The 24046-nt window shown below is 39.5% G+C and overlaps 1 protein-coding gene across 3 annotated transcripts in view; it reads left to right on the plus strand.

The window, feature by feature from the left end:
* The window catches only part of patj (PATJ crumbs cell polarity complex component), a 225057-nt gene that overhangs the window by 97473 nt on the left and 103538 nt on the right, over window positions 1–24046 (plus strand). For 2 of the 3 annotated variants that reach the window (XM_015356178.2, XM_015356179.2), the window contains exons 27-28: window positions 4636–4695; window positions 14787–14892. In XM_015356178.2, the coding sequence (XP_015211664.2) occupies window positions 4636–4695; window positions 14787–14892 (166 nt within the window). The remainder of the gene's footprint in view (window positions 1–4635; window positions 4696–14786; window positions 14893–24046) is intronic. The other variant, XM_015356180.2, reaches the window with a different exon arrangement.

The raw sequence follows: 24046 nt of genomic DNA on the forward strand, positions 1-24046 counted from the left end.
GAGATTTATGAAGGTATTTTCCATCCCAGGAAAAACAACAGTTTGGGTTTTAATAGTCTTCTAAATGTTCATTTATCAAACCCTTCACTCTCTCCCTAGCAGAGATTTGATTTGATTTATATCAAATCAGTTTACATTAATTAACTGTTTGAAAACAGTTAAGCTTCTCAAATGGCTGCTTCATTGCTCAAAACCTGGATCCACCGATACCATTTTAAAAATAAGTAAAGGCCTTAAACCACTAGTGATTTAGTGGTATGGATCATCGCGACTGTTCTTGGTTGGAATTTTCTATACTAGTGTAGATGTTCAAATTATGTCTTGTTAGTATCCTGCATGGTCTGTACTGAGTGGGCTTAAGTCCCAGCAATTTATATTAAAGCGTGATCCTGGATCAAATGTTTTATCCCATGAAGAGCGGGGACCGAGAATTCCCAAATCCCCTTAAAGCAGAACAAAAACACCCACTCCCTGTCACCAAACACCAGTCTCCTTCAATACATTCTCTCTAATAAAATGAACTGCTCCTTTCCCGACATGAGTTATTACTCTGCTCACAATGAGCAGCATGATTGGTTACACCGTATTAAATTGCTCTAATAATCTCACAATGTTCCCTTAACATGGTTATCATGCTGGTGCTCTCATTAACACCTTAGGGATCCTCTGCATGGCTGAAATGTTCCCCACAAAGTCGCTTTGATCATTAAATCTGGTAAGATTTAGAAGAAAAGGAAAAGAAAATATTAGAAAGAGAAATAAAAAGTAATGTATTTGTGGGTGTTATACTTTACCAAATAGTCTCTTATACAGTGCAATGCAGCAGGTTTCAGCAGCCATGTGAAAATCACTGAATGGTTCCATACTGGTGATGAAATATGAATGATTAGTGGAATTAAGGATCATTCCTGTTTTACATGTCAACCTCACACATCCATGCTCAGAAGCATCTGAAAGCTGCCTGTGGCGTTGATGGTGAACTGGGGCTGACTCCGGAAGCCAGTCCATCCCAGGACTCGCATGCTCACACAAAATGTGGACACACAAGTAAACCCAGCCAGTATGGAAAAACCCCACATCAACAAGCCAGCTCCACATGGACGGGTCTCCTGTATGAATTTGCACTCGGGTCTCAAATCAATCAGCAATGCCATGCCACTGTGCTGCCAAAAATTCAAAATGGCAAAGTGGTATCGTTAAGTCTTGATTTCCTCCCTTTTCTCTGTATGCATATTCAAAATAGTTCACATTTACATACAGTAAAATGTTAAAAGCTTATACCACCTGTTTTCAGAATACTTTCATGGCACTAGATCCTGGCACTCCTGCTATGGTGCTGGTGGGAGGTTGGGAAAAGCTGAGTACTTTGATAAGCGGATGGTCTTCAGGTGCTTTGTGAATTTATCTGGGTTGTTATTTAAGGGAAACTCCTGTGAAGCCATGATGAAGGTTTATTAGGCAGAGGTGATCTGTTGAGACAACAGAGCTGTGTGAACCTCCTGGGTCAGAAAGGGCTGACTGATTGACATCTCTTTCGATTTCACCATGATGTGCGTTATTTGCTGATCTTCATGAAAACTGCAACAGCATAATTGGAGCAACAGAGCAACTGAAGTGCAGAGAAAGCAACACATGAGCTCCTCCCAGCCCATTGTATCTGAATTCCTCCCAATAAACCCAGTTTAACTAAATAATCCTTTCGTATGGCCCACAGGCAGACCAGTGGGACAAATGCCCAGGTTTCTCTCAGAAGAGAGATTTGATCCACTCCCTGGGATGTCTTACACTCTTTTATGATTTTGGTATACCTCTTGTTGAGGGTTTTTTTCTCCTAAAGTGTCAGCACTAACGTGGTTAAGTGTCCCTCGGTCATGCGGTTTTGACCGAGACGTTTATGTGCTCTGATGCAGCTGCTGCAACAGATCCTTATATCACAGCCCCCAGATTTCTACAGAGGTCAACTCTCCCTCCACAACGGCTTGTGTTTAATACATGACAGTGACCTCACTGCTAGCCCCTGATCTTTCCAGAGACCCCCACTTCTGGTCTGCTTAGCAAAATCCTCGAGAGATGAAAAGAGTACTGCTGTCTTCCTTTTATACCTGTTAGGGATCTGCAGGGATGTTCATTCTCCTCATTAACACACAGTGGCTCAAGAGGTAGCCAGACCATTTGTTTCATTTTATTTTCGCTTAATGCCTTTCCTTTACCCATTATTTTTCTCATGTTGTTGTACTTCCAGTTCCCAATAAGCCAATTATTATTCCACACAGCCTCTGGCTGCAGCCCAGTGCCTGTCTGAGAGATGGAGAAGGGCTACACAAATGTGTGCTGCCTAACCACGCGCTGTTGGCACACTGGGAGTCTTACACCCCAGAGATATTTATGTGCTTTTTCCTTGCTAGAATAAAGTTTCATTAATGTATTTGTTTCAGTTACAAACATCTTTGCTCAGATTTGGAATTAGAATATTCGCCACACACTGGTTGCAGGCCTCTTTATTTAAATGTGTTTGGGAATCAATAGCTTTTTAGCTATGTTTTGCTCAAATACAATGTATATTTACACAGTGTGTATACTTCAGCCTGATAAATGTTTTCAGAGAGCTGTCCTTCTCAATAGGTTACAAATGTTCACTAAACAGGAAAAAAGCATCTAGTGAATGGAGCCACTATTAAAATCAGACGCCTCCTCACACAGCCCCTGTAGCTGAGACGTGCTGGAGGGGCTAGTACAAACAGCTGAATGTGGCACACAGACTAAATCTGTTCAAAACATTATGGAGCTCACCTCATGTAGCACCTACCTCAGCTGCACAATGTCCACATTATTAAATACCATTTAATACCAATAAGCTGTAATCAGAATTTCTGTTCTCCATTCTGGAGTCCCCCTCTGTTCATGAGCTGGGTCACTGCTGCAACTCTGTAGGCCCAGGAGAGGATGAGGTCTTTGCACACTTCCTTTTGGGAAGATGAGCTTTCTATCGGCTTTCATTTTGCAGGAAGGCCTGCAGTGGCTGGTCAGTGTCCAGTGAAACCAGACTGAAATTACACCTGACTGTTGTTGAACAGCTGTTAGGAATTTAACATTATGTCTATAAAGTGTTCAGTAGATGACAAACAGTCCAATTACTGACTAAAGTACTAAATAGCCTCCTCTCATTTGCTATATTTATGTTCTTATTTGTTTAAAGTTTAATCACATTGGCAAAACCACTGCTTTCACAGTTCTTCATTGTTTTTAAATTTGCTTGAATTTAAGGCAGTGAATGTGGTCCTAGCTCCTTGTGTCTCAGAACTTTTCTGCATTTCATCCCAAATCTAACTGTGTACAAATCTTTGTGTCCTCATTTCGTATTGTTTCAAAACTTTGGTGCTAGGTCCTTTAGATGTCTTTCTCCCAAACTATATCTGTTCCCAGAGACATCAAGGGTATTTATACAATAGAACAGTTTAAAACCCGAATTAAGATCTTTTTTTCTCAGTCTGGACTTATTGTTTACATTTTCTATATTTGACAAGCTATTAATTAAATCAAGCACTACACAGTTAGAAACAAAGGTGATTGCAGCAGTGTGAGTAGGTGGGCGGTGCGGTGTCTCTCTGGCTAAGGATCTGCACCTGTGGCTGGAAGGTTGCCAGTTCAAATCCCGTGGCCGGCAGAGGAATCCTATTCTGTTGGGCCCCTGAGCAAGGACCTTAAACACAGCTGCTCCAGGGGCACTGACCCCAAGCTTCTCTCTCCCCGTCTGTGTGCCTATGTGTCTTATGGAGAGCCAGTTGGGGTATGCAAAACTCAAATTCCTAATACAAGAAATTGTATCTGGCCAATAAAGTGATCTGATCTGATCTAGGTTTTGCCTCCTTGTAGTTCAATGTGGAAATGCACTTTGTTGATTAGAGGTTTGGTCCCAGTTCATAATAGTGGTTCTTTGGAATAATTCCCTTTTGGACTACAGTTTTATTTTTAGATCTTTAAAGCACTGCTTAGTGGCTAAATGGTCTGGCATTAACCAATAATTGGTTAATAGTCAATGGCTAATGGGGATTGTTTCTTGTTACTGAGAGTCTGAAGTATCTTTTAAGAAAAACAAATCTGTACTCATGACTTTTAGATGACTACACAAAGCTCATTTAAATAATTGTTGAACAGCATTTTGGACTAGCATCAAACCTTTAAAAGTTTCATTTCAATTCTTATTGCTGTAGTACTCCCATGCTACTCAGAAAGTCAGATTTCAAGCTTTTGCTTGCATTTTGCTTGCTCATAGCTGAGATATCACTCAGTCACGCAACCTTTTCTCATGCAAGAGAACATTTCTTCTGTCTGAAACCCCCTGTGTTCCTTGAGGCTTTCCACACTCCAGGATGCAGTTGGGTCTCGCTAGAGAACCTTGGCCCCTCTCTCCCCTTTTATAGCTGTCAAAAGTCTGCTTCACTTCAAGCAGAGCTGATTATATAGGCCAAGAAAAAGGTAATAGCCAGGAGCAAAACAAAGCAGGAGCAAAGGTCTGAGAGGCATAATCATCAAAATGAAAAGCCCAGACTTTTGTGCAGTACTCCAATTTTGTTACTGTTTCTGGTTCTCCCTTGTGCAGTAGGTCAAACCTCTGTTTCTCTCCCCCGTGTGCAGCCTGTGTCAGTGATGGCCCCGAGCTACAGCAAGCACAAAGCCAAGAGCAAAGCCATGAAGGTAAGCCCCAGAGACTCATATCCATACACTAGGTGGAGGTGAACATTATTCTTTGTGAATGCCATTTTTCTAAAAATAGATCTACTGATGTCATGTTTTAATTCCAGTACCAGGGAATTTTTGGAGGCTCCATACTAGAACATGATTACCATTGAACTAAAGTGAGATCATCATTGACGGTGGTTTACAATTAAGATACTCACCTCCTGCTAATATGACAATACTGGAGGAGCAACGTTTCTTCTACAGTAAACTGCAGATTGAGCTGTAACAACAACATTGCTGTCTTGGCAGCAGATGCTAATGGCACCTTCCAGCCTGTGCTCAGCAGATCTCCTAAGGTTAAATGTAGTCATTACTCAGTTGGAAGACCTCAAAGGAAAAACAGATTTCTATTTTAAATGGTGTTGGAGGACCAGCATTTCTCCCTTGGAACACACCAGTGTCATACTACAGTATGGTGACTGAGAACACTGTGCTGCTTTGGCTGAGGTATCAAAATGAAGACATGCCTGGGTAGTCATTAAAAATTCAAGGGGACAAGCTAATTTCCACTCTGGTTTAAGTTTCCCATTAAACAGATGAAGCACTTTCTCACTTTGCCATTTGATCTACTGTGTAGTAGGGCTGTGTAGCATCCAAATGACTGCTGTACTTCAGTGCCCCCCTCCTATATTATAAAGCACCCTGATATTCAGTGCAAAGATCCAAGCAATTATTGTTACTATTACAATGCCAGCTGAGGGTAAAAACATTAAAGACCAACCCTTAGCGTCTGTTTCGTCATCCTAATACTTATTAGTTACTGACGTAGTTTTTTCACTTTCTAACAAAGGAGCGCTTGAGTTGAGTGCTTGCTGCTGTTGAGCAGTTCAGGGTGCTATTCAATCAGTCATACTTTTCCTGAGCTGCCTGTGGGTTTTCCCTGTGAGTGGCCTCTTCTCTGTTGCTCCCCACTGTGCTGTCACCTCTGCAGCTAAAAACACATGAATCTCCTTCCACCCCATTTGGCCCCCAGCACTTTGATGAATCGGGAATGTGATTTACTGTGTGTGATGAGAGCACACCAGTCAGTACAGGATGCAGGTGAATCAGATGCAGTGTGGGTGGCAGTTGGCTAAGTCTCAGCTCAGGTTTGGCAAGGAGTCAAAAGAAGGACGTTTTTGCTTGGCTGTGCTTTTGGGTTGTTGATTGCAATATTTGTGGACTTTTATTTTTACTCAGAGATATACCTTATCATGTTCAAAAACTGTCAGAAAAAAAATATTGTCCAGGATTTGATGCTGGGGCTTAGGGGCCATACAGTATGGTTACCCAATGGACATAAACTTCAATAATAATACAGGCAGATTTACTTTTATGGACTTTTCTATCCTTTGAAGAATCTTTCGCACAAGTTTACAATTTGAAATTGCAATTATAAATGCTGTAACTATGTAGAACTACAGTAATGTTTGTCAGGGATAGGAGATGTAAAGAGTTAAGTGTTACTCTTGCTTTGGCTTGTAGTGAGTTTGGTTTTAAATAATCAGGTATAAAAGACATTAAGAAAAACTTATGTTACAGTGTGTCTATTTAAAAAAATAAGTTGGTTAACTTCTCACCTTGGAACAAAAATCCGAAGATACAAAAAACAGGAACAGAAGATATTGTTATAGACACATGAAATGTGTCTCTGATTTATACTAATTATTCGTAAGTCACGCCTGTGTGTCTGACGTTTGCAATGTAAATGACGGCATCATGTTGGTTACATAAAAATGTAATTCTTTTTGATAATATTGCTTACTTATAATACTAAGCACTCAGTCTGTTATTTTCCTTTGTTGTAGGCAGATAAATATAAAATTTTACCTATCCAGCTTCACAGCTGCTAAAATGTAGACAGTGCTGCCCTTATCTAAATATCATCTAAGTAAATATTTGTTTCATGTGACACCCTTGAAACTACTTATCCAGGATGGGTAAGGCTTTCTAAATGTGAATTAGAAATAGTAAACCAGTCCACACAAGCAAGGCCAGATAAGTTGTAATCAAGATACATGGGTTTCACATTTCTAACTGTTCCAGCGGTAATGAAGTCTTTCGTCTCTATTCTGTGATGTTACTATGGTCTGAATTAATAAGACGAATTTGCTGATAGCTTTGATTTCCAGCTACTTCAAGTCATGACTTGTGCAAGGAAATGTTTGCAAACAATGAAATCTAACTTCTATCCTTATTTTAAGCTGCATTCCAGGATTCTGAATAACAGCATGATCTAAATTTAAATGTGAGATTGTTGTATGCAAAGTCTAAAAGCAACTAATATTTTTTTTTTAAAAAAGCTACTTGGTTAATTTTTAGTTCTGCTCAGGTTTATCATCTAAACTCCTTTAGATGAGTCTTGGAATTAAACATGCCTGTCTGCGGAATTGTCTTTGGACGCAACCATAAATACAATAAGTTAAACCTAATTTTTAGGTGGTTTATAATTCTGCGCTTGTTGTAACCCCGATACTACATTAGTATTGGGACCATGTAGTAAAAGCTTTATTGCATGACGACTTGCTTGTCTTGATATCCTCCGTTTTTGGTGAACTTTCTGCCTTACCTAACTTTCCACTTGTAGAAATCACTCATTGAACAGGTTCTTGAAGTGAGCAGGAAAGCAGATATGTATGCATACAGGAGCACAGTACAGAATACAGTTCTGAATATAGCTCAGACTGAATACAGCAGTGTTTCCCCTTTTATACATTGAGAGTCACTAATTTAGTCATATACAGGGGAAGAGGAAGCTAAAACAGTAGCAGATATTCCAGCAGAAAAGCATCTACAAGATATTTTCTTAGGCAGTTCCAGTTGTGTGCGTACTGTACATTGATTGAGATCATTTAGATTCACAACGGAATGTCTATTGCCTGATAAAAGAGTCATGAGCGATGACTCTAATAGAGGTGATCCCATTTAAGAATGACATGGGATTGGGCTTTGTGTGTTGGCTTCTGTTTTCTGAGAGTCCTGGTTAATGACCTCTGCTGAATTACCACTGACCAAGAGAGCAAACTCCCCATTTGTTTTGTTAGCATCTAGCAAAATCTTACCTTCAGACTTGCGACCACAGCAAAGTAAGATCATGGCATCTGAGATCCAAGATCTTGTATTACTACATCTTGCCAGAAGATATTGAGGGAAACGTTGAAAGCCCTTTGTACATTCATCCACAGCAGACTGTCCTATACAAGGAACATTCTTTTCAAACTGCATTCATATACAGTATGAAGGGAAGTCATGTATATGAATTGTTCTGTTGAAAATGCATTTTTACAAGGATGAAGTATAAAATGCCCCTGTTTTCTCTCTAATTAGTAAAAGCATGGATGATTTGTGAGGCCTTTAAAGTCTTCAAAACCATAGCCTGCTTGGGCAACTCAAAAACTGTATTCAAGGTTGTTTTGAAATTGTGATCTTTTTGTTTTAAAACAAATGTGTAACAGACTAAATGTAGATCTGTTGGCATAAAATGCTGACATTGCTAGTGCAATGTACACAGGACCGTGTTAGCTTTAGCTTTTGTCATTAACTCCTGAAGCTAACACAAATCTTCAGGCAACATTATTCATGGAAGTAGCAGTGTAATTTTGTGCACAAGATGATTTTTCTATGTTCAGTTTGCTTTTACAGCTGTTTTCTGCCCACAGGTTCTGTATGCGGTGATAAATCAAGTTGGCCTTCAATTTGCAAACACTGCTAGTCACTCTACAGTATAATATTTATTCATTTAAAGACGTAAATAAATCTTGACGTTTATTATGATCTATCATTCATTTACGTGCCACCAAAGAGAGGGTTGTGTTTGTAGAGGGTTTATTGGTTTGTATTAGAAAATGTAGCATTTTGCATTTGACACTTACATTTCTTCTGTTTTCAGTTACTACATCCCACCCTGGTTTCTTTATCCATGTATCAAGAGCCATGCCCTGCTGTAGTTATTCAGGACATACAACTCTATATGTCCTCATCAACTGATTCTTGAATCTGAACCAATCTTTTGTTCAATGTCATACATTGTTTGGAAAGTGCTTCATTAAAGATATTCTGTAATACCTCGAATCCAAACTATTTAGCGCCAGCCCATAAGACCATGTCTAATTAAATTCTTAATTCTTATACTTCTCTTCTTGGGTTGGCAACTTTTGTCTGTGTTACTCTTGATCTCTGGTCCAGAAGCCAGATGATATGATATAGGAATGGTAGAGCACTTCTTTCTGAGTTGACTCTTCATAGTGTTATGCTGGCATAAGCTGTCATTGCTTATGTTGCTCAAGCAACATTGTCTAAAATCTAAGGTGATATTATCATAGAACTCTGAGGGAAAGGCATCATCAACAAAGGGTGCCAGTGAGTGGAAGTGCATACCCCATGAATGTGATATCTGTGCATTAAGCCCTAAGCGCTTGGTTCCAGCACTGAAGGTGGTTCAGTGATATTATTGGGCATGATTTGAGTACACTCATTCCATTAGAAGGTTAGGTCTGCACCCATCTCAACCTAATGGGACTTTACGTACCATTGACCTGAATGTTGGATCTTTGTAATTGTAGTACAGTATAATGTGTGCATTTTCATCGATCACAAATAAATAAAATGCTATGCGGGTAATTATATTTATATATAATCATGAAAATGAACTCTGATAAGTCTTGTAGGCATTTCCGTTTTGGGGGACTTCGCATTATACTGTGAAAAGAATACTCCGTATTCAGCTCACACCACATATATTATCAAAGCTAGTAAATACTGTCCTGTTTACAGTATGGCACAAGGTACACACTTGAAGCTATTGTAAATGCAGTAAGGGAGGTAACATGGTGAACTGACTACAGTTCTTTCTGTTCTTTTCTATTTCTAGCTCCCTGCACGTTAATTTTCTTGACTCAAGAAGACCTTAAAGTCTTCAAAACCATTTTTAGAAAAGTTTATAAAAGTTGGAAAATAGTCCTGATCCAAATTTAATTGTAAAGCCTGCAGCTGTTCTGCCACAACCTCCATTCTCCTATGTGTTTGCGGCATCTACTGAGGAATAAGGAAATAAAACTATTTTCTAACTACATTTTATTTTCTCTTGGCACCTACTGTGCATGTCTCCTTGGAGCACCCAAGTGTTTACAATGTGGTACCTGTTGGTTATTGTTCAGTTACATGAAACCCTGTGGGTTAAACATCTGCTTAACCCATTGAAGACCTCTTCTCATGGAATTATTCCATTTTAACAGAGACAGTAGCTGTCCTGTTCTCATAATTTGAAGACTTCAGTCCTGTGATGAGTTTAGTTGTAAAGACAGTAGGACACTCGCTCAATCCTGCTAGAGCTCTGTGGGTGACATATCTACCACTATCTTCAGTTTGTCTTGGCACTGTACTCATGTGGGTATGATATGCCATGCCCATTTGTTTCTATGCGATCACATGTGATTCAGAGCCAAAAAGGTTTGTGAGTTTGTGACATTCTCACTCACACACATTTGTCTTATATAAACATTATGTATTATGCCCTTAATTTCAAGATGTACTTATTCCTGAGTTGCAATTTAAAATCTAAATTCAAATTTAGAATGCTGTGAGCCTGGCATTTTAAGCATTGTTAGCATGTATTTGTTCAGGTGGATAAATAAATTCCTAGCTCATATTTGCAGTGGCATCCAATTAAATGCAATTAGTTTTGGTCCAAGCCTTTTGTAGCTCATTTTAAAAATGTATCAATATTTATTGCAATGCACAATAAACCAAATATCGCTTGCTTATTGCATTAGAACACTGTGTTTACATCACTTTATTAAGTGTTTTTTTGTGTGCAGTAATTACTCCCACCACAGTTCTGTTTGAAGTCACTCCTAAATTAGGACTAAATATACCTTTATTCCTTACTTGACACAGTTTATAAATAAGCAAGAACAAAAACTCATTAAAGAAAATGTCTCTGTTGAAAACTCTGTTGTATATGGATGTTACATTCTAACATACGCAGGTTGAGTCAGGAACTTCACATTTACATTGAAAAGGTTTGATTAAAAGGACAGTGGGGGTGAAACTGTAGAAAACATTAACTAGCATGAAGCGTACAGAAACCAGAGTACAAGAAGATAGGAAGGTAGATTAAGGTATTCCAAGTTGCCAATCAATCAAAGATCTCACTCTGATTATTACCTCCCATTTCTCATTGGTGGGCAACTTCACACACCAGGTTTGAGCTATAAGTGTGGCAGTGCTGCTGGTAGCCTGTGTGCAATGTGGCTGAGAGAAAGGAGTAAGATGGAGGGTACCTCAGGTGTAACAATAATGAACTTGCCAGAGTTGGTGTCAATTTCAGTTCCCTCTTTTAAAACAATTCTCAATTCATGTTTTTACATTAAAGCAATGGAAAGTGGCCTTTTTCATACTTCCAACTGTTCCTTTGAATTTAATCCAGCACAAATAAATCCACAGATTTGTGAAATATATAAAGAAAGAAACACTCAAGAAACACTAAGTCACTTTCTGATTTACAAGCCCTGGGAACAATATGTAGATCTCTAAAGGTTTCCTGTTCCTGTGGGGTAAAAATGGAGGTAACAAAAAATAGCAGCAGGCATCATCATGGTTAAGGACAGCACACAAAAAGATGAATTCACTCTGTTGTCCATTCTTAACAAATGTAGGCTTACTGGTATTTTGGGAACTGATAAGATAGAAGTGTAGCTTCCCATCACAGTCTGAGAGACAAATTTGGGAGGCAGCCACAAATCCAGGCAGCAGTAGGAGATTTCTGACACAAAGTGGCATCTTCAGGCCACAAACTGTGAAAAACTATGATTCCACATTCCCAGCATGAATTTAGCATTCATGGCTAGGTTGAATAGAACAAGCCACAGAAAGAGGGCGCTTTGAAATTGCCAGACTATGCCTGAATGGTAACGGGAATCATGTCTTATGAGAATAGAGCTTTTTGGACATGCTCAACTGGTTAAAAAAGAGGAAGAGCTCAATGTTAGAAACTCATGCCTGCTGTGAAATATGGTGGGGTTCGGTAACTTTCCTTAAGTGAGGGGGCGTCTAAACTCCGACAGTGATCCAAAGCATACCGTACGGCCAAATCGATAATGAAATGGTCAGCTTTTCATAGTTATCAGGTGGCCATCTCAGTCTCCGGATGTCATTCCAATTGAACTTTTCTGGTTCTAACTCAAGAAAGCAGTCCACTAATGAAATCAAGGTGTCTGGAGGATTGAGAGCAATTCTGCTTGCAGGAATGGTCAAATCACCCCTCGGAAGAACTTGTAACACCTTGTGCTTGTAATCCATGTCAGAGTTGTATTTACAATAGACAAACTACAGAAGTGTTCTTGTATATAAGCCTCATATTTTCTCGATTTCAGTTATGACAAATATGACTTTGTTCTGTGCAAGGCTAAGCTTACAGTATATTTTTAACAATAAAGCTTTCTGTTATGGTTTTTTTGGTCCTGTTTCATCGGGGGTATAATTCTGGAGGGCACAGAGTGTGAAGAGAGTTCAAGATTTACAGAGGTAGAGGCTGCTGTTTATAATCAAGGCTTGAGGGACACCTTTTGTTTCCATCATAATACTGTATGCAACATAGTGTCTTGTGCTTTTGCTTCCCTTGGAACAGGCTTGTTTTTGCTCAGGGTTATCCCAGCGCTCAGCAGCTCATAGTTTACAGTGTGTGGGTGTGGCTGATTATAACTCAGAATGCAGGAATGCGTGGTTCTCAGTGATGTTCATCTTCTTAGCTGTCAACTGCTGCACACAGCGCTGTATTTCTTATGCTCCCTTCTCTAGCGGCTTAATTACTCCTGCTCATCTCAGAGCAATGCTGTCATTTTCTGGACCTTTCGAAGACAACCCCCCCCCAAACAGACCTGCACACACTATCCTTATAAGAGGTAATGAGATTATAGTGCCAAGGCTGCAGCCAGCATAATGGGGTGCCAGAGCTCTCCTCCCCAGGATCATAATGAGTCTGTATTGCTCTTTTAAAGCTACACGTCTGCTCTGCACCTCGTATTTCTCCGTAATGGGATTTAATTCATGCCATTGCACAGCAGGCTGTGATTGCAAGCTGGATAGCGGTGTTGCACTCAGCCAGCTCGATTAATAAATGCTGCTGGATGGCTGATAGCAGGCTTCACACACAGAGTTTCTTTGATTCTGGTTACAGATGCAGATTAGCAGTGCTGACGTCTGAACAGCTCTGTGATTGTACGTTAAAGGGGTCAGAGGGAATGGCTGTGTGTTTTGGCAGTATGAAGCATCTTTCTCCTTTGTGCTGCTACATAAAGATACTTTGGGAAGAGACTAATTCTGGCTGACAAGGCTGGTGTGGGTGTCCTCGCCAAATTGCTAGATACTGTAGTTCCGCTTAAAAAGTCCAAATCCTGGAAGCATCCCAGGAATACAGAAGCAACATTTAAGTATTTCTTTGCAAAACAAACTGACTTGTCATTCATCAAAAGCAGAACAACAAACGGACAGTTCATTTAGTAATTTAAAGACAAGCCAAACATACAAAACCCAACTGGTGTGTTGAACATTTATAAATTATTTTGTACTGCATATATTTAACATCTAATACTTTTACGTGTTACAATTATGTTAAGCTGTGTCCTATATGCATCTCTTAAACTACTGTATGTGCGTGTTCCTACTGTATGTTTTATCAATGACTTCTGTTACTCCCGTTTATTTTCATTCATTTATTGAATCTTAAGGTTGTTTTCATTACCTTGATTAAACAGGTTTTTGAATGATTTTGTACAGTATGTAATTAGCTCACATTCAATAACTGCTGTTGTCTGTAGTTATTGAGCCTTCGTATGTAAACTGATAGAAAGCCCTGTTTTTGTGCAATGAAAAACATTTTTTTAAATCAGATGTGAAATTCCTGATATTTTTAATTAAATTATTCAAAGTCTTTTTGTGTTTCTTCTGTCTTCCTGTCAATATATGTAATGTGACTGATGAAAGATTTTTGTCAATAGAGAAATGTTTTTTGCAATAGCAAAGTTAATCATTTGCAGAGATCAGAATTCATGCTCTGTATATTGAATTATTTAATTCGGTAGGGATCTTAATTACCACTTGCTCTTGCAGGTCTCATAACATTTACAGTGACTCCACCCAGAACTGTGTTCATAGGGAGAGACTGGCTTTTTAATAAGGGAAAAATCTTAGCTGAGGATGTAGAGCTGTATCCCAGGCAGGAATTAACATCAAATGACACTCTTATTATTAGAAATGAGTCCATTGAAGCATTTGCACTTAATAAGTAGGTGAATAGAAGCAGAGAATCCTGACTTTTGTGTCAAAAGCACAAAGCTTCTGGTCTTGTGTGGAATTAAAGCCTTGTTAGGTTATGGACAATATTAGCTCTAACCTAGAGGATCATTAATATGGCTATAAGATTTTTGGGATAGTCAACATGGATTTGGAAAAGGGAGGTCTTGCTTAACTAACTAGACGTCTTTCAACTTACATTTTCAGAAGGCTTTGAAAATGCTCCTCATAAAAGATAAGCATCCCAATTCTTAACTTGTACCTGATAAATATTCAAGGTAATGTTTGTACAATGACCGAGGGCTGGTTAATGGGTTCCCTGGTACTGGTTAATAATCCCTACAGAGTGTTCACATAGGGGGAGAATGCTCTGATTGGGCTTATAACTCAGAATGGCTGATATATTTAGTGGAGTACCGCAGAGATCTGTACTAGGATCACTGCCACATTCACCAATTTCAATAACTACTTATAAGTGCAGCACTCCGAACCATCACTCAACAGATTAGCATAAGGCAGGTCACACTCTGGACTGTGTCAAAGTTGAAGATAATTCCAAAATGGGAGACTTCAGAACCCACAAGTAAAATTTAAAAAAAAAACCTTTGACAACAATGAAGACTGGGAAACTTTCTATCACTTTTTTGGACCAAGAGTAGTGGGAGTTGTGTTTTTTAAGCCAATACCATGGCTTCTTTCAGGAGGGGGCTGTACCTGTAGTAAACCTGTTCCTCTTTTGCCTCTGCCCATCAATTTTTTTTTCTTCCTCGTCACAGAAATCACCTCCAACAGGCGTCCCTCCACCAATGCGGCTTCCTCCCCCCTACAGAGAACCCGGTGGAGACACAGAGGACAGAGAGGAGAAACGGGGCCGAGCCTGGGGTGAGTCTTGAACCGGACAGGTTTTCTGTCTCTCTGCTTCCTTTTCAACTGCAGGATGTTGGTCATCAGTTCCCTCCAACATGCTGTGCTAAAGGGGTTATGGTAAATTACAGTACAGCAACATCAAACCTTTATCTTCCACTGGCCAGCCATCATTGTAATTGACCACATTCCTGCTGTATCTGCATCCCATGAGCTTCTGTTCTGTGCTTGTGTCCTTTGCTGATTTTGAAATAAAAAAGTTGAAGCAGGAATGAAACAAACATTGCAAATGACTTGGATAATCCTGGGTCCTAGATAAACAGGAATTGTGTTGTAGTACTGAAGAATATTTGATCACAGAGCTACTATTTAAGATTATTTCACTAAGGATTCATCTTGCATTGTTTGATTCATATAAACTGACACTGGTACTGTTTGCAATTGTAGACAGGGGTCACTAAATCCAATCTTTTGATGTGCAGTCCTCTCTGATACCAGCACACTTGACTTCAGTGTTAAGGAGTGAAAAAGGTTTTCTCCAGACCTGGAAAGATCCATAGCAGACATTGCAAACACAGCCACTGTTAGTGAACTACGAAGGGCATTTGTAAAGTACCTGGATTTTTAGCACATGAAAGGCATTATCCAATCAGTGCATCTCAGATACTATGAAGTAGAATGGCTGTCATCTGTGAATATCGAAATGGTATTTGCTTTAGCTGGTTTTGTGCACAGTAGTGATGTCCTACAAAACCAAGACCAGGATGATAAGACGTGCTATGTGGAGTCTTAAAACATTTTAAAATGTTTGTATGACCTAAATGCCTTCACTGCACATCTGAAGCATGGGAACCATCATGATCATATTCATTGATATCACTCATCCAAAGGGAATCAGCATTCCAGGTCTTGGCAATATTTTCTGGAACTGGCAGGGAATGCCCTCTAGATGGGATTGAGAATAAAAATCCAGGTTCCATCCAAGCACCCTTGGTAGTTTTTTTTTTATTGTAAGAGTAATGGTGTGTTTCCTGGCAGCACAAACAACTGGAAAGGGCTGTTTCTGGGAGGGACTGTTTTCTGTGCTCATACTGTCAAGCCTAGGGGGGTGTGGTGCTTGTTAGTTTCTGCGAATTGCACAGAGTGTTCTTCTGTATGTTGAGTAGAATTGGTGACTTACTCTTCACGATCGCAGGTAGGATCGCAAAGCACTTGACGAAAGAGCAGAGTGTACAAGCACATCAGAATATATCTGACTGCATCAACAGCTTCAAAGGGAATAGAGCAGGATACAGGCTGGACTATATTTTAGGAAGAATAAATGTTATGCCCTAATTTTGCAAAGTGTCCACAGGGCACATGTATCCTTTCCTAAATATCTCTCATTCCCTGTGACAGTTCACAGTGGCAGCTTTGTTTTCCAGGTTTATTTTAAACCACGGTAGCTTCTTGACGTCTTGACTGACATTTGATCACACAATCTTCCTCCGTTTCATCATGGCTGTGTGGCAAGTGCATGTTATTAGATTAGATTCTGTAGTGAACTCAATACTTTCTTCATTTTAAATATTGCAATGCAACTCAGAAGTACAAATATCAAATATTATTTCCTGTAAGACAACACAAAACCTGTACAGTTTTAAAAAAATTGGGCAGTTTTTAAATTATTATAATTATTATTGCTTTGTTTTTCAAAACATCTCCTCAAAGTGAGTAGACGCTGTGTTGTTGATGATAACCTTATTAATCAGAAGCACTCCAGCAGTGACCAGAAAATCAGCTGTGCTTAGTGGTGTCTGGCTCAATAAGATATCACAGGCCCCTGGCTTATCTCCAGATTATCTTTTATATCTCTCTCTGGTTTGTGTCTGCCTGGCAATGTCAGACCCTGTGCCCTTTTCTACACAGCTCTTCTGTGGTAGACTGTTTTATGGTTTGCTGTAGGAGCTTGTCTTGGCATTATAAGACTTTGAACTTGTTAAAAAGCATTGCAAACATGCATTTATTCAGTCCTAGCTACTCAATGTGAATGCTATTTTTTCCAGGGAATACTGTGATTTCTGAGAAGTAGATATTAACATTTTCTGTGATTATGTAAAGCTAGACTTCACCAAGTATATTTCCATGCATGAAGAACCATGGTTGTGATCGATTAACAAGTGTCGTTATAGATGAGTAACACGCCTTTTAAGAATTGGATTAGGTAGAGCTGTGGATCAGAATGGAGGTGTTAAACCTGGCAGTTACACAAAACAGGTAAAAATGAAGGCATTGTGTCCTAAACAAATGGAATTACTAAAACACTCTGCAGATTAAATTAAGAAAAGGGTAAGTGCTACACATACAATATTTATGTCATTTTGTCTAGTATGGCCATGATAGGATGAACGTTTGAGACACACAAAAAAAACATGCAGGTTGTGATCTACCTAGCAGTGTGCTCCTTGAGAGTGTGCTCCCAATGCATACTTCAGTGCTTCTGAAAGAAATGCCATAATCAGTCTGCTTTTTCACTATGCACTTCCTCTGCTATTAATGCTGATTTATTGAGGTAAAAACTAGTCTTCTCTATGGTTTTATAGGCTTATTGTGGTTTAGTCCAGTAGACAATGATGATACGGTGATTTCCCATATGTAAGGTTGGTCCCAAACATTTCCGGTGATATGTCATGGTATAATAGTCTGATGCAGGAAGAACTGCAAACATCCTTGTGTTACTAGTGTGAAGCAGGGAAAGCAGTGATTAAACTGCACATTTGCCACTGTTACGGTTTTAGGTGTTCAATCAGTACAGACCTTGGTTGACAACATGGGTTGGGTCATACAGTATGGTCTAAAGAGTGCAGGGCTTTGCTATTAATTGTGACTGGCCACACAGTCCTGCCAGGGTTAGCTGGATTCAGGTCAGCCAGGATTGACCCCTGCAGCCTGCTCTGAGCTTTATCATGTTATCAACCACAGTTGAACCACAGTGAAGAGGGATGGGCTGCTATATTTAATGATATTTTAGATATGGATTTCTCTCTTCTTGGTAGATGCTGATAAACATTCAGTAGACAGTGCATTTGAATAGGAGGTCGGAGCTGATTGGTTTTATGCTGTGGAGCTGCATATCCTAGGGATATAAGGCATTCTGAGTGAATAAATAATACTTGCGTTCAGTGCTTTGTGCATTTATATCAAACAAAATCATCCAACATCCAAAGTCCCTGTATGAAAAAGTTAACATTCTCCTTGTACCATCAGTTTAGTTAATTCAGATACTACTTTAATACTTTATTAAACAATCAGGGCTGATTTGGGCCAGGCACTGCTCTAAATAAAACTATCAGACTTTGAGTCTCAGCATCACAGTGACATTCTCACCAGACAGAATCTAGAATCATACAGTATATTTCATTTCGCAAACTTTTTCATAAGGTAATTTCAAGTAACAGAGTAGTTTGACATTTCCATAGTACATTGACACTAAACTGCATGGGAAATATGAACTTACATACATATATATATTATTACTATAAAACAACATTAGATATGCAACTCTGAAGATTAAAATTCTCCAAATAAAATTTAATTTTGCTGTAAACATTCTTCTGTTGTGGAAATGTTACAAAAAATCCACTTTCCATGTAAATCGTAGAAAGTAAGTTTAGTTTTCTGTCAAGTAAACTGTCTTCTGTCATTTTAAATATCGGCTTTATTCCCCTTTACAAGTTGCTGTAGTCTAGAAAGTTAACAGTGTACCTGACTGAGCCCTGTGGAGAATAATTTATTGTGCTATAAAACAAATCACTGTAGGCACACACTGTCCTGTGAAGCAGACATACTTAAGAACTAAAAGTATGTCCTGCATATTAATCACCTTTCCATTTACTCACTATTGCATATTTTGCTTCTGTGTGGTATACATCTCTCAGAAGCATTGCTAAAGGTCATTGTTCAACATACAAACGTGGGAATGGACAGTCAGTAGACACAGGTTAACGTCTCATCCAAAGGATCACAGTGTCCCAAAACAAGATGCTGGGGCTCTAGCTTAGAAATTCTGGCTCAGGGAGAAGAGTGCCACCTACTTGTCCACCACTTAAAACAGACCTGATTTTCCTTAGAGGTCTGCTATCCCAGTACTGTCTAGGCCAAGCCTATCTCACCTTCTGAGATCTAATGAGATCAGACTACAGGGTGATAATACTGCTGCCAGGATTCCAGACATCAGCCGCCGATCAGAGTGTGAAGCCTTAGTCCCCAGTATTGCAAGTAAGCATCAGTAAGTAAGAGGTTATTAACCCTGCTAATAAAGCTTTTAATTTCCAATCCTAAAAGCTAAAATCTGTCACTGTTATCTTCTTGTGAACAATTATTGATATAATATAAGTAAAAAGGAAAGGGGGCAAAATATTTCAGATTATAAACCAAATATAGTGGAAGCAACACAGCAGGAATGAAGTCTGGTATGTAAATTATTTTTAACTGATTAGTCACACTTACAGGTAACATTTGTACATGAGTAAAAATTGGGCTTGGTTGATTGATTTGGGCTCATGCACTGGAATGTAGGACATTGTCAGTTTTTATTTTATTATCGGTTGAGAAGCAAAAATCTGTTTTCAATGCTGTTCTTTGACTCAAAATTTAATTTCCACAATATCCCTTCACTTACTCTGTCAAGGAGAAAGCCGAAGTCCCAAGTTCCCCAGAAAAAAAGAAAATTGAAAGTAAACCTGTCCGATGTATAGGGACAGAATCCTTCCCTTCTGGCTGAGCTGAATTGGAAAGGCTTGGCTCTTGGGTCGATGAAGCTTACCGTGTGCCAAGTTTTTTTTTTCCACTCTGCGGTGTGAGGATTGTTTGATTGCCTCCAGGTGAATGTTCAGTACATCACAGCACTAACTAATGTGAAGTGAATTAAAGCCTGTGGTCCTGCTTTGTTCCACTTTGGGGAACATTTTGTTAATCAGATTTGCTTAAATTAATGAAGGATTTAAAATTAAAGATGCCATCTGCTTTCCCTGGAGGCCTGTGCTTTGATTATGAATAGCGAGGAATTCCGCACGCTCGGTGTTGGTGTTGGGCCATTTTGTGTAGAGGTGAGTGGTGAACCCGACCTGTCTGAGCATTGCTGACAAGCTCAGCTAAATAAATGGTGCTTAATGCGAAGGCTCACTAAGTGATACTTCATCTGCTTTTAGTGCCACTCCAGCAAGAGAGCTAATTTCTGATGTTGCCTGACAGCAAAGGGCTTTTTTCTTGCCAGCCCAGATTTTTATACTATAATTTGCTTTGAGCTATGTCCCAAATTCAAAATTTCAGTCTGTGGCTGGTTTGAAGGTTTGATTTGATAAACAACTAGGATAAGAAAGGTTACCTGTGAGAGGAGGCCATTTGGCAGATGAGACTGGTTAGGTTTGCCAGTATCTAATTGATCAGGGAATCATCCACCTGCTTTTTGAAAGAAACCTGACTGTCAGATTTGAGCACATGACTGGGTAGACTCGGACAACCCTTTGTGTAAGGAAGTGTCTTCTGTTTTTGAGTTTTAAATGAACTTCCAGATAGTTACTATTTGTGTCCTCAGGTTATTTCACTGTTGGTTCTGAAGAAGTCCTTTAAAGTTTGAGTGCTTGATTCATGTCTCCCCTTGGTCATCGCTGTTTAGGAAAAGGACAATATCAAATCATGCTTTAAATTAGGAAGGGCAGTGGTCCTAATCCCAATCAAAATGCATTTATTAACCTCGAATGGCCACTGCATTTAGTTTAACAATTAATATTTTCTGTGGATATTTATCACAAGCTTTTTTGTATAATTCTATCAAGTGCTTTTGTTTCCTTAAATCATTTACCAAAATACTGTATATTAAATCATTTAGGCAATTACTTTCTAGACTTTGATATAGTTATTTAGGGATGTATCTGTTACACATTTGAAGCAGTTTTTATAATGCTGTCATCCATTCCAAAAGATAAACATAAATAATTCTTATTAATCTCATTAATTAGTCTGCTTTCTTAAAAATGTAGACCTTCGTTCTGACATCTAACAGTATATTTTTAAAATTAATTATACCTACTAGCTCAATATATTCAACATATAACCTTGGTTGCTTCACTTTTTAACCTTTTCAAATTCAGCACATGGCTGTATTGATTTCATAGGTTTTTCTTATGGTTTGAATTATTTCTAGTTTTTCTTATACAGAGATGGTGAGCAAAAATATGTCAGTAACATTTAGCCAATAGTCCAAAAGCTGTGTGAGTATATCTTTTTTTTGACTGAGAGTGGAAATGATGGATCTGTTCAGTTGAAGTTCATCTGGGTCAAGTGTACAGTGAAAGCTGGCAGAACCATCTTCTGTATCTGCTCTAACACTCACAGACACTCAGACACACGAGAGCCAGACTGTTCTGATAGCTCCGTGTGTTTTTTAGGTGAAGTGTGCTGGCTTGTTCCTCTGTAGTTTGTCTCACCAAGAACAGTGACCGCTGCTCTTCGCCTGCTCTTGCTTGTCTGGACAATGTTAGGACCTATGAGTCCAGAGAGACTGAACACTGTGGTTATTTTATCACAAACAAACAACCACACTGGGCAGTCTCACTGGAGTCAAATCTTTATACCTTTAAAGTGTTTTTTCTAGACACTTAAAAGAGCTTAACAGGCAATGGGGACTCTTCTCCACTACCACGTGTACTGTAGTACCCACCTGGATAATGCGATGGCAGCCAAAGTGTACCAGTATACTCACCACATATCACCTATCAGCGGAGAGAAGAAAGTAATAAAGCCAATCTATAAATAGGGATTATTAGGGGATCATGATTGGTAAAGGCCAGGGGGATTTTCTGGCCAGGGCAATTGGTTAACACCTTAATCTCTTTGAGAAATGCCCTAGGAGGTCCATCCTAAAATTTCCCCCTCTGGGTCCTGGCCAGGCTCGCACCTGCTGAGCTTCAGTTCATTCGTTGCCAGTTGTAAGTTGCAGGGTGATATAACTGTAGGCAATTATTTAGGATCCCAACTGCATATACAGTATCTCACTTTCAGTGTTCCTGAGAACAGAGCTTCCAGCAATACCCATTTCTCTTTTTCTTGTGATTGTGGTGGCACTGGCACTGACCCAAGTTGTAACTAGTGTGTGAACATCATGATCTTGAGTGGTAGTATTCCCAAAGCCTACTAAGTCTTGACTGTTTCCACATCCTTCTCCATTTTAAAAAAGTAAGTGTAGCTTGTATTGCGAAGTCACCTCTATGAGTCTTTTTACAGTTATTCCTGATGGACTTTGACTGCTAAATGCTATCAGACAGAGTCTGGGAAGGTTTCTGACCTAATTGAAGTATTTCTGATAACACACTGAGAGTGCTTTGTACCGAGGCCTGCACTATTGTCACTGACCTGAAAGTTTACAGCACAGCATCCAAAATCCACTCAACCTTGTCTGTGAAGAAAAGGACATGGAGCAAAGTGAAAATAACTGTAACCTTCACCTGATTTTGCAACACACAAAGAGTACTTTTGAGGTTTTTAAAATGTAAAGTGTCTAGCATGATGTAAAAAAGTGGGATTTGAGCCCAGGTAACTTGTTGTTTCTTATAGTGATGCCTTGGTATTGGCTTTATCTCTGCTTCCCAGACTGTTTTTAACATCATATGTGTTTGATTAATTTAGATTTTTAAATCATAGATTTGCAAATCATGCTATGTAGGATTTTTGTTTTTGATAGTGAGATCATGTACAAACTGTTTTGTTAGGAACTGGGTTTTCTGACAAATGTGTTAAAAAAGGTATCTATAGCATCCCAGCCCATTTTCCCCCTGTTTAATGTAACAATGTCCAGTGTTAGAAATTGTTACACTGGCTGAAAACACTCCATTTACACTTCAGTGTGCCTTTTTCTTCCATCCCCAAATTTGGTGGGCAGCTTTTTTAGCATCAAGGAGAATATACCCATTCTTGTCACTTAATCTTTGAATTCTCTGATGATTAGTGGTTATTCTAAATGACGGATTTCTTATGGGGGACGGGTTAACAAATTGAAAGATTCTGTGGTTCCAGTCTGAAGACCGGTAGAAAGAGAAAAGGAATCCCCAGTCTTGATACAGTTTTTATTTTGTTTTTGTTCTCTTCTCTCACGACGACATGGGGCTAATTAATGACCCTCTGTGTCTGTTACAAGCAGGTTAGGGGGTATCTGGCATAATTAGTCACTTAGCTACACTCCTTCCATCAGTAATAACAGAGCTTAAGGTCAGGATTCTGCAGCTGGCAGTGACATCATTACGGCTCTCAGATCAATTTGTGTTTGTTTCGAACGCGGCTTGGCTCTCTCTCGGAGGAGGGAAGGGGAGGGCAGCCCAGGCAACACGGGTGAATCTGAATGCAGTCTCTCTTTATTTTTCTGACTTCATGCTGTACACTGCATCGGTGCAGGAGGTAGAACACCCCCACACACACGTGCGCGTCAGCTTGCCTGCACACACATACCCCTCCCTGATTTCACAAGCGGTACCTTTTGAGCAGCAGAGTGAAGGGGCTGCGCCAGCACTCAGCAGGGAGATAAGTGAGCCAAGCAGTAAAGAGGAGAAGGAAGGAGAACTCTGCCTTGCAGCTGGTGCTGAGGAGGAGCCACAGACGTGCGTTTTTGTGCCGGAGAGATGCTCTGAAGTGCTCGTCCCAGGATGGTGCAAGGGGGCTTTCCAGGTAAGACAGCAAAGAGATGTTTAGCAAAGTGAGCGGCGTGCTCTTCTCTCGGCCAAGACTCTATGTTGCTGAGCGGGCTAGATTAAAAGTATTGTAGAATTTCAGGGGGAAGGCGTCTACTCTTTTCCCCCAGCCCCTGTGGATGCGAATGAGAAAATTGAAACTTTTCCAGGATCGCTTGAGTCAGCTAAGCTGCTTTTATCAGAGCAGAAATGAACTTGATGTGCTCTTTCATATGCAAAAGATAATCAGACACTATGAAGGATTCAATTATTATAAGGAATGTGTTTCATTTTAATTAACAATGTCATCATAATTACAGAACAGAAGGAGCAATCAGAGCTTCTAAATCGAGATTTTCCTGTTGCTCAGTAATTATGGCCGGTGCTGTAGTATTTCTTGTTTTAGAGTGGCTGTGCTGCTCAGCATCTGCAGTCTGAGACTGTCTGGGGAGAGAGTGGATTGGGACATTGTG

Source organism: Lepisosteus oculatus, chromosome 9 (genome assembly GCF_040954835.1).
Source record: "Lepisosteus oculatus isolate fLepOcu1 chromosome 9, fLepOcu1.hap2, whole genome shotgun sequence".
NCBI lineage: Eukaryota > Metazoa > Chordata > Actinopteri > Semionotiformes > Lepisosteidae > Lepisosteus > Lepisosteus oculatus.